The following is a 15,320-nucleotide window of genomic DNA, read 5'->3' as shown; positions in this document are numbered from 1 at the left end:
TAAAACTGATATAGATGTCCACGCAATACGCGGATAATTATACAGAAAATAACACATTATACATAATGCGCTAACATATATTATTTACTTTTTAATATTCTTATAAATTAATTGTATAAAATCATTAACTGATTTATTTGAGCACATTAAAGTAGTATTAGTAATACACAATTTTCTTTGTTATGATATTATTTATATTTTATATAGCTATGATCCACTACACTTTTAGTTTTACAAAAATACTCTGCTGAACTTTTATCAAGGCAAATTTTATTTTTAATTAATTCAAATTGGGCACAAATCAAACAATAAATTATCATAAAATAGAAACATGAACATAAAAATTTAATACATGCTTAATCTACGCTTATACTATATATCATCAAAATTAATTGTATACAAATGGAGAAGCAAATCCTTGGTGTTATATATGTACATGACCTTGTTAAAAATTTAGCATATCGAATATTGATATATCTTGTCATCTCAAGTTTTAACAGAATTTATCTACCTAAATCTTTTTAAAAAAATTCTTTTCTTTTTCATTAAATAAAGTGAATATTAAAATGCAATTACGCTATCTTTAAATTAAATCATCTGAAATTTAGATATGTTCTTTTCAAACTCAAATCTAATTCGGACTTATCTATTTACTTTTTCTTGCTTTGTGGCAAAATTGTATAAATAATCCTTCAAATTTATGCCATCATTTCCTTAGTAACTTAAATTAAAATAAATTTATTTTGGTGAAAATTTAGTTTTTAATGAATATTTGTAGATTTCCTTCTTCTCCATATCAAGCTAGCAAAAGCATACTTCTCAACATCCAAAAGCTTACATATTTATAGTGAATATAATTATTTTATTTCACAAACTATTTATTATTCACTTTCAATTTTTTTAATCAGTCCACTCAAAAATTGTATCTCTTGATTAGGAAATATTATCCTCCAAAGTATAAACTCAATTAGTCTATTAACACTTGTATTCAAAGTAATAAATTTGTTACATAATTCAAGAGCAAAAAACTCATATATATATATATATATATATATATATATATATATATATATATGAGTTTTTTTAGTTAGTCTTGTGATTATACTTTCCTGATTTATACTAAATGATGGATTAACTATTCCATATAAAAATCGGAATAGCTAATTTCAAGAAAATAAAATAACATTTTATTAATTATAGCCTCACAAAGTAGAAACTAAATAATATTGCGTCTTCACATCTTTTTAAAGGTATTATTAAGAGATCAACATAGAAAACAAACCATCAAATTACAAACTCCATAGCCAGTGAACAACATACCCAAGTCACTGTTACTCCTCCTGTATTAAGGTTAGCAAACCAGAAACAATAAAAATGAAAATAAAAAATAGTATCTGAGTCCACAGAATTCACTGTGTGTCCTTAAGGAATTTAATCCCCTCATTGTACCCGAAGTTATGGATTATTTCCTCCCAAGATAAAACGGATAAATTATTAAAGAAGTAGCGGTACCTCAAACTTCAATAATTTCAGCGAACTCAAAAGCCAGCAAAAAATCACACAAAGACTCAACTTTGTTTGAAAGAAAATATATATGCAGAAGAAGGAAAAATGTGATGTTTAAAAGTGAGAGGAAAATCTTCTATTTATAGACAACAAAGGGTAGTGTGAACAGGTGCTTATTGTGGCTTATCGAACAGACACAACCCTTCTCAAAAGTCACAACCTTTCACAAAAGTAGCAACTCTTTAAAAAAGTCGCAACCTTTCGAAAGAGTGACAAACTTTCATTTTTCATTCAAACCTTTAAAACCCAACAATCACTCCCTTCTATTATTGCTTAGCATAGAAAAGACACTGATGAAGCTTTCAATAGTGGCTCATTATCATCTATTATTCATATTGAGTCTCAAATTAATTAACAATATCAAGAAAAAATGATGAAGCCTGTCTAAACTCCTCTCCTCTATATGTCCATTAAAGCCTTATGTCTAGGCTTATCCTAAAGATTAATATGTCTTTCATTTAAACATTTCAGTTATTTCACTTCTTCCTGAAACCTTCTCCTCAATCACTTTTCTTTGTTTGAGCTGCTCCCAGGCACGCAGACCGAAGATCTCACCTGTCCTGAACAAGTACGTAGAGATCTTCGTGGGACCATGGAGGGAGTTTCAATCGATCTTTTCTAGGATTCCTTATCACTTCATCTGGTAGGTTCCTGATTATGTTGTTGTAATATCTTTCGGTAAAGATAATAATTATAAAATTTCAAGTCAAATATTATCATACCTAATTAATAGTATTATTTTTTTTCGCAAAGCCTGAAAATTATTTAAATTGAATCTCGTTCGATCAACCACAATGCCATCTACATATATCGCTGATAATTTCAGATTAATAAGTCACATTAAAATTGTAAGTGCTTCAAATTTTGCGTTAACAATTTTGGCTTTGTGAATGATAGAGACCATGTAATTATTATAGGGAAAATTACCCTTTTACACATAATATGATGCTATATTTATTTTTATTCCCTTCTACACCAAAATTTTTCCAAATTCCCTCTTTTTCCTTTCTCTCTCTATACCTCACTGATACATCCGCCTCTTCCTTCATCCTCGCCCTAATTTGCTCTAGTTAATTTGATACTCTTCAACCGTTAATCAATTTCAAGGTTCCAACTAAGGTATATTTTAATCTTTCCTTATATGGAATTTCACTTCATCCTCATTCAATCTGATTTCTCCTAAAATTTGTATATTTTGATTTCTTCTAAAAATCTTTGAAAAATCTTCTAAATTTTTATCATTTGCTTTCTTCTGTAAATCTTTCTATTTTTGTTTCTCATACCTTCAATGATACATATGAAATCCGTTCATGGTCTCAAACAGTCCAATAAAAATCAAAGAATTCTTGTTTCTCCTGGTTCTGATTCGTCTTGGGAAGGTTACGACGAGGTTAGATCTAAACATCGTAATGATCTAGCAGTGATGAATAAGCTACGTGAGAAATTAAAGTCGAAAGCTACAGTTAAACATGCACCCAAAGAAATAGACAACAAGATTGAAGGGGTTACAACACGCCCTAATCTCCCAAAGGTATGGGTTCAATTAAGTTTTTTGTTTTAGAATGAAAATTTTGTGAAGGTTTTAATGATTCTGATACATATCATTTATGTATCAGATACATAATGTCTTTTTAAAAGGATTTTTTTTGGATATTTACTATTTCTGATACATCATGTTTAAGTGTCAGTTTCTATTGTTTTTAAGTTTTAATGATTCTGATACATATACATTTATGTATCAGATACATAATGTCTTTTTCAAATGCAATTTTTTGGAGATTTACTATTTCTGATACATCATGTTTAAGTGTCATTTTATGTTGTTTCAAGTTTTAATGATGCTGATACATATCATTTATGTATCAGATACATAATGTCTTTTTCAAATGCATTTTTTTGAGATTTACTATTTTTGATACATCATGTTTAAGTCTCAGTTTCTGTTATTTCAAGTTTTAATGATTCTGATACATCTACATTTATGTATCAGATACATAATGTCTTTTTCAAATGCAATTTTTTGAGATTTACTATTTCTTATACATCATGTTTAAGTCTTAGTTTCTGTTATTTCAAGTTTTAATGATTCTGATACATATACATTTATGTATCAGATACATAATGTATTTTTTAAATGCAATTTTTTGGAGATTTACTATTTCTGATACATCATGTGTAAGTGTCATTTTCTGATGTTTCAAGTTTTAATGTTTCTGATACATCTACATTTATGTATCAGAATCTAATATATAACTGTTTCTGATACATCTTCTGTATGTATCAGAATCTCATCTCATGCATCAGATATTTTCATGTCAATGCAGGGAATGAAATACGTCATCAAAAAGATCTCGTCCTACCCATTGAGATTCGGAACGGCATATAGGGCTAATTTTCTTGATGATTTTGAATCATCAATAGGTGAAGAAGGTATAAAGTTATTTAGGCAATCCATATTTGGTCACTACTTAGATATGCCAAACTGCAATTTTCAAGGGCAAATCATAAAATGCCTCTTACTTCTTGAGGTAGAGCAAAAAAACAAAGAAGAATTGCACATTCGTCATGTGTAGGGTAATATACTACGATTTACAATAAATGATTTTGCCATCATTACTGGTTTGCGATATACCGGTAATATCAATGACTTTCGATATTCTGATGACCAAACAAGTAGATTATTGTCTTTATATTTTTCTGGTGCCAAAAATGGGGTCAACAAAGCTCGTTTCGTTGAGCGTTTTTTGGTTGGAGGATGGAAAACAAACGAAGACGCTGTTCAGATGGCCATTCTCTATTTCATCCACACTTTTGTTTTTTCTCAACTAGGTGATGCACCTATATCTGTTGATGATTTTAAGATGATAGAAGATGGTAGGTATGAGCAATATCCATGGGGGAAAATAGCATTTTCAAAATTGATAAAAGGAATGCGTCAGGAGTTTTCAAATGCCAAACAAATGTATCGTCTAGGCGGCATACCATACGCTCTGAATGTTTGGATATATGAATGTGCATCTCAAGTTCCCTCTGAAATTGCTGTAAGAGTGGGTAATAAAATTCCTAGAATTCTTAACTGGCGTGTTGTCTCCGTGAAGCCAAAATTTAAGACCTTCATGTCTACCATCTTCAGTGAGGTACATGCTTTGAATATTATTCGTTTATGCACTGATTCATTATACATAACATCTAAGATACATTATATATTCATGACCTTGATACAGTATAATTTGATTCATAAAGTAGATATATCAGCTCATATATTTATGTATCAGGATATAAATGTATCAAGATATAATGTATCTGATACATATACTTTATATAACCTTTCTGATACATATAATTGTATGTACCAGAAACTCATTTATCAGTATTTACAGCTCATGAAAACTCTATCTTATGTATCAAATTATAATGTATCAAGAATTACATCTCATGATACATCTGCATTTATATATCAGATAATGTTGTTTTTCTATCAGTTTCTCATGTATGAATGATTAATATTTCTGATACATCATGTTTATGTATCAGAATTAATATGTATCAATTATTCAATTATTTTCTGACAATCAATCAATATTTTTTGCAGTATCCATGCTCCAACATTGTCCAATCTCAACATGAAATGGAATCTATTGTCATTCATGGCAGCCAACAGAAATCTGAAGCTTCAACATCGGCTGCCAAGGTCAATTTCAGAAAACCTCATGAAGTCCCCGGATTTGAGGACTTTTCAACAACATCACCCATAGAATTATTAAAAAAATTCAGTCATGTCGCTGATACATCTTCTCCACCTCCTTCCAAAAGAATGAAGACTTCCCCTACTAAAGAGCCAATTCAAGTAGAAACAGACAACATGCACAAGGATTTCATACCACCAAATGAATCAGAAAAGCATGTTTCTCCTGACAATGTACCAGGGGCAAAGTCAGTTGTAGAAGGTGAATCTTCCGGTCATTCAGATCAAATTATTCATATGCAATTCAAAGCATTGAAGAAGTCCATAAAGAAGTCTCTAAAGAGATACGTAAGTTATTACTTTAAGATGTATCACATACAATATACTTTTAATTAGGTGATACATTCTGATTTTTCATATACATGTATCAAGGTTGACCGAAAGTTCGAGCGTTTGGAGAATAAAATTGATTCAAATCACATTGATCTTTTGAAAGTCATCGACAGTATGGCGAACCGAATGACTGGCACATCATCTCAAGTTAAAACAGATGATTTTAATCAAACATTCCATGTGGTTGAACAACAAAAAGCACCTACTGGATTGGAGGTGTACAATTTTGTAAATAAATCTGACCCACCCCAACAAAATGACCAATCTAATGTCCAGGAAGATATTAAGGTACATACATCATGTAATATTTGATATTTATGCTTTTAAACTTCTGGATACTTTTCATTGTCATGTATCAAATGTAAATATTATTATATTTTCAGGGACCTGAACCATCCACCATGATAAAACAGATGGAAAATATATCAGAACAAAACATTTCAGCAGATGTTCCAGAATTATTTGATCAGCAGGTTTCTTCTAATACATTAAAGGTAATGTATCAGAAATAAATTGATGAACAATTTGATGCTATATATATATATATTGTATAAGCTCAACCTCTTTAAATATATATATATATATATATATATATCTAGACATTTAGTACATATATATCATAAGTAAATGTTATTATGTTTTCAGAAAGATGAACCATCCGTCAAGATACAAAAGGTGGATGATGTATCACAACATAACATTGTAGCAGATGATGTATGATATCAGCAGATTTTTTATTAAGTAATTGGTTTTTTAAGATAATGTATGATATCCGTAGTTTTTTATTAAGTAATTATTTTTTTAACATTTGTAGGAACCGAAAACATTAATTTTTACACCACAATTGAAGGATGTATCAGCACACCAAATGAAACCACAAAGAGCAGATATTGATCAGCTTATTGCTGATATCTGATACATTACAGGTAATGTATCAGATACATTACTGAGATAAAGTCAACATTATTAAGTTTTTTAATGACGTTATACATTATATGTAGAATACTGGAAAGAAAGATGGAAGAGTAGCCGATGATAAAACTGACAAAGTAGAAGAGCAAGTTGAGGAGATTGAAAAAGAAAAAATCAAACCAAGCACATCGGAATCCAATACTTCAGCATCATTTTCGACCGAAACTCTGGATGTGATAGATGCTCTAATATACGGACTTCCATTACCAGCCATGCCATTGACAGTTGTTAGTCATGAGCAAGTTCAGGATGAATGTCTATTACGCGATAGCCAGCTACCAACCACTCTTCCATCAAAAGCCAATGTATTGTCTGACGATGCGAAGACACCATTTTGAAGAAGCAGGATTCCTTCGAAGATCTTACAGTCGCCGTATCTTTCAAACTTTGGGTCGAGTGAAAAGGGAAAGGAAAATTTGTCAGCTGTTATGCATCAGGCACACCCTTTTAAAGATTTTGGTATATGCTATCATCCCCCATCCGAGCTTATCACAGACTACTCTCAATGGATAGATAAAGGACTACTAAAATCGCACGGCAACAAGTAAGTATGATATATTCAAATTATACCCATATAAGTTATGTATTATATTTGTTATGTTATTAAACTACAAGTTTTCATTCAGGAATTCGAAGGAGGATCATTACAGATCTAAGTGCTCTTCATTCGGCTTTGAAAAAATAGACTTTGTAGTGGCATTTCCTAAAGATAAGAACTGGTTCTACCTAATATCACAGCCGAATAGATGCTGGAACGATGAGGTAAAAATTTCATCATAAATAATATGATACAACTCAGACTTACTACCTGATACATACAGATTAATGTATCTGATACATACATAGATTAATGTATCTGATACATACATAATCTGATACATGATGCTAGTTGTTATATAACTAATACTTTCTTAAAATGTGCAGTACATCGATGTAATATTTTACTACCTTCGGAAGAAATCGAAGATGCAGTTGAGCAATCAGTATCGATACACAACGACAAACTGCATTTTCAAAATTTACATCGAATATGCACACACACGCTACTATCACCTTCCACCTAACATTTCTACACAAGAAGATATGGCAAGGGCCACTGTTACAGCTCATCACGAGAGATTCGTGAAGAACATAATAAGAGGTTTCTCAATACCAGTCGGTTTGCCCTGGCATTTGGTAAATGAGGTATACATTCCAGTAAACTGCGACAGGGATTTTCATTGGGTTCTTGCGGTAGTTGTGTTGAAAGAGAGGTTGATACGTGTGTATGATTCATCGCCTAGACGAAGAAGTAGCAACCCTTCCCTAGAGATCCAAAAGATAGCAGCAATGCTACCAACATACCTGCATGATAGTGGTTTCTTTGACAACAATGAACGTACTGATTGGTCGTCTCTTGATTCATACAAGGACAAATCAACTGGTAACATGTTTGAACCATATCACCCATTTACAGTTGAGTATGTTGAAGGAATTGCGCAACAGGGAAGTGACAGCTTGTGAGTATTAACAATTATGTATACCTAAATCATTCATATGTCAATTTTACTTTTTTTAAACTTGTGTATTCCTTTTTTTGTAGGGATTGTGGAGTTTTCCTGGCCATTTTTGCTGAATATCTTAGTGATGGAATTTCTAATCCAAATACTGGACTAAACGCTGAATTCTTCCATTCAAGATATGTCGCACTCTTATGGAGATATGGCTGTCAGAAGGCCATGGATGGTTATGTTAGCGATAACGACGATCCAAAAAAACCTAGGAGAGATATCTCTCCAAGGCAAGGAGAACTGATTGATGTCCAATAGTTTTTTTTTGATAGTAAACATTTTAAATGTTTCTGCTACTTTTAATATATCTGATACATTAACTGTAATGTATCAGATTTAGTATGTTTTAATCTTTCCATATATCAGATTTAGTATATTTTTCTCTGGTGTCAAACTCGAATATAAAATCAAAGTTTATGTTTTATATTCTACTGTATCAAACTTGTATCGAGTATCATATTCATAAGTGTCATATTTTGTGAATTCTGATACATATTATATGTGTATGAGATTTTCATGAATCAAGATTTATTTATTATGATACATCATGCACATGTATCAGGTCCCTCAAAATATTGTAGCAATAAAATATACTAATCTTGATACATATCAACTGAGAAAAGATTTTTATGTTTATGTCACGTGTCAAACTCAAATATAAAATATAAAAATAGATGTTATTATATGATTCAAATAGAATGTATACCGAGATACCACAAACATCATATATATTTAGGAATGAAATTACAAGTCTTTCTGTTGTGGCCTTCGTGGCCACAACGTCCACAAGAATTTATGCTACTTGTTATCTTCTCACTAGCGAACTTTTTTCTCCCTTTCTTTGGTCTTCCTGGCATCCTTTTGTATATTGGCGGCAAGACAAATTCTTCCAAAATTTCCTTCGGAGCAGTCCAGTCTTTCTTATCTGGCATTGGAACCATTGGTAATTCATAAGTATTTTGACAACGCCTCTGGTTTGTAGTAATCAGAACAGTATGGGTGCAGGTCAGTAATGCTCTTGCTTTTCAACACTGCAATTGCATGTGGACATGGTATCTCGTTTAGTTGAAATCTACCACAAGTGCATATTTTTCTCTCTAGACACACAATGTATCTTATACCTAATTCGTAAATAGAATAAAGATAGTCTGATGAAGCAACAACCTGCAGGAATTATATTTCAAATATATGTATCAGTACTCCTTCCTCACATACACAACTATGTATCAGAACTGATGTAAAAGGGTAATAATTATCACAGGATATACATAACAGATGAATCAACAGCCAGCAAGAAATAAATTTCACATATATGTATCAGAAAGTATGTATCAATTACAGAAATGATGTATCAGAACTGATGTATCAGTATATATTTAGAACATGTTATGTTTATATGTGTCAGTACTTATGTATCAACTACACATTTAATGTATCTGAATTGATATATCAGTGTATAATAAGCACAGGCTATACCTGAATGATGAAGCAACAAACTGATATAAATAAACTTCACATATATCTATTAGTACTTATGTATCATCTACACAACTAATGTATCTACACTGATGTATCAGTATATATTTAGAACATGTTATGCATAACTGATTAATCAACAGCCTGAAGGAAAATAATCTTTACATTTATGTATCAGAACTTATGTATCAAATGTAGAACTTATGTATCATAATTGATGTTTCATTATTTAATTAGCACATGTTATACATAACAGATGAATCAATAGCCAGCAAGAAATAAATTTCACATATATGTATCAGAAAGTATGTATCAATTACAGAAATGATGTATCAGAACTGATGTATCAGTATATATTTAGAACATGTTATGTTTATATGTTTCAGTACTTATGTATCAACTACACATTTGATGTATCCGAATTGATATATCAGTGTATAATGAGCACATGCTATACCTAAATGACGAAGCAACAAACTGATATAAATAAACTTCACATATATCTATTAGTACTTATGTATCATCTACACAACTAATGTATCTATACTGATGTATCAGTATATATTTAGAACATGTTATGCATAACTGATTAATCAACAGCCTGAAGGAAAATAATCTTTACATATATGTATCAGAACTTATGTATCAAATGTAGAACTTATGTATCATAATTGATGTTTCATTATTTAATTAGCACATGTTATACATAACTGATGAATCATCAGCCAGCAAGAAATAAATTTATCATATATGTATCAGAAAGTATGTATCAATTACAGAATTGATGTATCAGAACTGATGTATCAGTATATATGTATCAAAAAGTATGTATTGTGTACCAGAACTGATGTATCAGTATATATGTATCAGAAAGTATGTATCGTGTACCTTCATTCTCGAACACTTGATTGTGTTTGAAACTAGGATATCTTCGAATTTTGTATCCAAAGTATGTTTTGTATAAGATGCTATTTCCCTATTTTTGCAGTTCCAAGCACCAAATAACATTCTCGTTTGCTCCAAAAAGTCAATTATAGGCAGCTCTTGTGCTTCAACAATACATCCATTGATACATTTTGCGATGTTAGAAGTCATCATTCTACCCCTGTTGGCAGTGGCATGAACCCTTGACCACTTTTCGTATCCTGCATTTTTTAAATATTGTGCCACCCGTTGATCGATTCTTTCAACTTTGGCCATTAATTTATCGACTTCATCTTTTCGGTATGCCTTGGCCATTGAATAGAAGATGTCACTTAGTACAGCTTTGCTCCTTCTGTATTTAGTACACACATTTTTCCATATATGCCATATGCATGCAAAATGAGGAACATTGGGAAATACCATGCTTACACTCTTGATTATGCTTTCGTTCCTATCTGATACAACACACATATTGTCCCTCTCACCAAATGCATTCTTGAAATTCTGAAAAAACCACGTCCATGATGCATCATTTTCCGTATCAGCAATACCATACGCCAACGACAATATGCAACCTAATAAATCAATAATAGCGATACAATAGTTATTAGAATTCATCAGAATCACAACAAACGTGACAAATGAGATGACACACTGTTATTCAATAAGCAACAGTATCAGAAAGTAATACCTGCCCCATCAAGTGTGCTAGCTGATACAAACGTCCCTTTATAAGGTCCATCAAGATGCGCACCGTCAACAACAACTACTGGTCGACAAAACTGAAACCCCCTCATCAAGGGCCTTAACGCTATGAACAAATACATGAACTCATCAGTTGATGACTTGTGCATACTTATGTACGAATTTGGATATACGATTTTTAGAATATGTATGTATACAGGCAGCAGTCTATATCCATCAGCAGGTTTTCCCCTTAACACCTCCAAAGCATGCTCTTTTGAACGCCATGCCTGTTGATAGGTAATATCAATTCCATACGCTGATTTAATATCCTCTCGTATATCATTAGGGGTGAGAATTCTCTTATGATTAACCAATTTAGGTGCTGTGAATGCACTAACAAAAGCCTTTGTAGCATGAACTTTGTTGAAAATTCTATCTCTCAGTGCACATGAATGTTCACTATTGAAATATCTAACTTTGAATATATCGGATTTTTTCCAACATGAAGCTTTCATTCTCCAACAACAGCCGTCTGAAAGGCATACTAACACATAACTGCATTTTTATAAAAAAAAATGGCATGTATCATACCAATATTTTTTCATATATAATATCAACAAATAAAGTGACATACTGATAGGAAGTGTGTCAACGCATGTACTTGATACATGCTTCTTAGTATGTATTATGAAAAAAAAAAAGCATCTGATACACAGAGTCATATGAATCTGATACATACTGACAGCATTATTATCATTTTTTAACTGAGTTACAGAAATAGAGTTTTGATGTATCATGACAGGAAAAAATAATTTTTTTAAGAATGTATCACATACACACATTCATATGTATCTGATACATACTGTTGGATAATATCCAATATCAAAATTTCCAAATGCAGAATATGCGCATACCTTTTACTGTCGGATCTTTTAACCTTGAAATTAAATTCATTATTGATTTTGTATTTGACCATTACATCAACTAGAGTTGCTTTATCCTTATAGAATTGATTCTCCTTCACTTCCGCACCATTTGTATCAGCTATGTAGTTTGTCAAATCCAATTCTGCTATATAACAATTTGCGATATTACCAGATTCTTCTAAACCAAAAATGTGGGACTCATTCGCGTTTGATTCGGCACAAACGATTGCTCCAGATGTACTGTCGAATGATTTTATCTCACATCTTTTTATATCAGAGCTTGATATGCACAGGGGATAATTTACGAAACCAGGCTCTTTCTTCTTCAACTCTATGTAAAGATTAACACTCATATCATTACGAATATATATTGGCGACGAGTTACCTTCAACTATGTATCGGATTTCAATATTTTTCTCTGATTCATCCACACTCAATTCAGCAGCGATTGCTGCTTTTAGATTTGAGTAAGATACATTGTCACCGACAACGATTCCATCACTTTTGTATTGTTCATAAGTAACATCGGATTGCCAAACTCCAGAATGTCTCAGTAGTATCGGGATATTCATATCGATTAATTGATGAAACGCGAAGTTTGCTTTGAATTGATGCTCTGTTGTTTTTCTTGGAGTCGATGCTCTGACTTTTGGCTTCAAAATTCATGTACATAACTGTCGCCTTCTTTAACCAATTAATCTCATTAATTAGATCAATAATTGATATAAAGAGCCAATCATACCTTATCTCAATCTTCTATCCATAAATAGCTGATGTGCATTAACTATTCTATAGCTAAAGTTATGTATCAGATACATAAATTATGTATCAGCAAAAGTGAAAAAATAATTGAAATCAACTTCGGTTTGAATTGATGCTCTGTTTTTTCCATTCGAGACGACGCTCTGTTTTTTGGCTTGAATCTTTATGAACATAACAACTGCTTTTTTTAACAATTGATATGCATTAAGTATTCTACATCTAAAGTTGATGTATCAGATACATAACTTATGTATCACCAAAACTGGAAAAAAAAAATTGAAATCGAAGTTGGTTTGAATTTATGCTCTGTTTTTTGGCTTGAATCTTCAAGTACACAACCGTTATTTTTTTAACCAAATTAATCTCATTAATTAGATCAGTAATTGATTTAAAGAACCAATCATACCTTATATTAAGATACTATCCATAAATAGATTATCTTCATTAATTACTCTATAGATAATTGATGTATCAGATACATCACTAATGTATCAGAAAAATTGAAAAAAAAGGGGATATTGGATAATTTTGGTACAATGAGGGATGTATAGTAATTAGACTTTTCCATTATGGGATTTAGGTAAAGTTTACATTATTATAACATAATCGAGTTGAAAACTAAGTGAATTACTAATGTAAAATCCAAAAACAAAGAATTAAAAAATAATTGCCGCAGATAGAGAAAACACATCAATGTTATCCCTGCAATTAAAGCAACAAACAATTTGAAACAGATTAAAGGAATACAAATTATCTCTATGTATAATTGACTTCATTAGAATAAATGATCAAATTCACATATATACGTAAGTTAATAAATACTTCTTTTTGATAAGATCAACATTATAATGTTGTGATTGATGAATATAAAAATCTATTTCATGAAAAAAATGAAGTAGTAAGATTAATGAGCATCACAACCTTATCTTCAAGATAAACTTAATTTAAGTTAAACACGACCATACTTAATTTTGAAAAATCAAAACTCAAATCACCGTGGACGCTGGCCTCAAATACTCCTGAAACCATTGACCTTCTCCTTCCAATAATGTTCATCTCACAGTGCTGATAGAATCTACAAAAAATAGACACATCTGAAACAAAAGAAAACAATAATAACATTTATTCAGGTAAGAATAATAACATACTTACTTTAGAAATTGTAATTCTAAATTATTACTCGACAATAAATCAAGAAAATTCACAGAATTCTGTATATCACTCAGTTAAAAAATCACATATATGCATGTAGAAGAAGGAAGAACAATAAGTTATGAAATGGCAAAAGATAAATAAAAATAAAAGGAAGAACCCAAACTAAATGACATAAACTAAATTAACCATAATAATGTGATAAACCTGATTGCGGAATTGATTTTGATATGTAACTAAAAAGGAAAACGAAAAAATTGCATATATATCTGCAAAATTTTTTGGTTCTTCCTTAATTCAAAAGTCTATCAACTCAATCCCCAATATTTTGGACTGCACAATTTATAAATGAGTCTATTTTATTTATTAAATTCAAGTCTCATGCCACATGTCAAGATGACTTGGCATCCCAATCAAGTTAAAGACCAACAAGAGGATGTCAACCTTATCACATAGTAGTTGTGATAAGCTTGAAGACTTTTATAAGAACCAATCAGAAGAAGGCAAAAGAGTTCATCCACATTTGGACTGTCTCTCTCCTACAACTGTAAATAGGAGGATTACATAATTTTCTGAGGACATTCTTCAAGCATCGGAGAAAAGTTACCATACCAACTACATAGTTCTTCGAAAGAGTGGTCAACAGAGTTCTTCCTGGAAATCGACATGAAACGACAAAGCGCTTTTTGATGTTCCCAGAGATCAAACATCAAGGAAGTCTACGTCCTCATGCATTCGAGAAATACGCTACTGCTGGTCCTTGAATTACGGAAACATATTAGGAGAGAAGAATAAAAAGAACAACGAAATTGTACTCAAAAAATTTATCAATAAAATTACTTTTTCTTTTATTTATTTTGATTGCAGTTAATTTTTAGCAGAGAGAGACTATAACTCAAAATTGACCTGCATCTCAGTGAAAAGCATTTTCAAGAGATTGAAAGATATAGAGATAGTGAGTGCGGTTCTTTTGAATAACTGATTGTGGGTTGGGTTTTTATCGATATTTAATTTAAAAATAAATAAGTTTCAAAATTTGAATTAGAGAAAAAACTGTAAAAACTAAAAAGACCACGTGTATTTCTTATACGCTTCCATTTGACTTAATTTATTTTTGAAAGATGACAACAATTTTTTGAAGACGTAGGGTTAGTTTCCCTATCTGATGGGTGCATGAATTTCAAATATTTATATAAATTTATATATAGTTTTTTACTTATTTTATAA

General features: G+C 31.2%; 1 protein-coding gene across 1 annotated transcript; it reads left to right on the top strand.

The window, feature by feature from the left end:
- Positions 1–4,427: 4,427 nt before the first annotated feature.
- On the top strand, positions 4,428–6,954 carry LOC129872566 (uncharacterized). The gene is made up of 5 exons (XM_055947525.1): positions 4,428–4,703; positions 5,159–5,506; positions 5,684–5,932; positions 6,028–6,138; positions 6,646–6,954. The coding sequence occupies exons 1-5, from the start codon at positions 4,428–4,430 to the stop codon at positions 6,952–6,954; spliced, it is 1,293 nt and encodes a 430-aa protein (XP_055803500.1).
- The last annotated feature ends 8,366 nt before the right edge of the window (positions 6,955–15,320 follow it).

Source organism: Solanum dulcamara, chromosome 11, assembly GCF_947179165.1.
Source record: "Solanum dulcamara chromosome 11, daSolDulc1.2, whole genome shotgun sequence".
Lineage (NCBI taxonomy): Eukaryota > Viridiplantae > Streptophyta > Magnoliopsida > Solanales > Solanaceae > Solanum > Solanum dulcamara.
The sequence above is the reverse complement of the archived record's forward strand: the minus strand, read 5'-3'. Positions and strand labels throughout refer to the sequence as shown.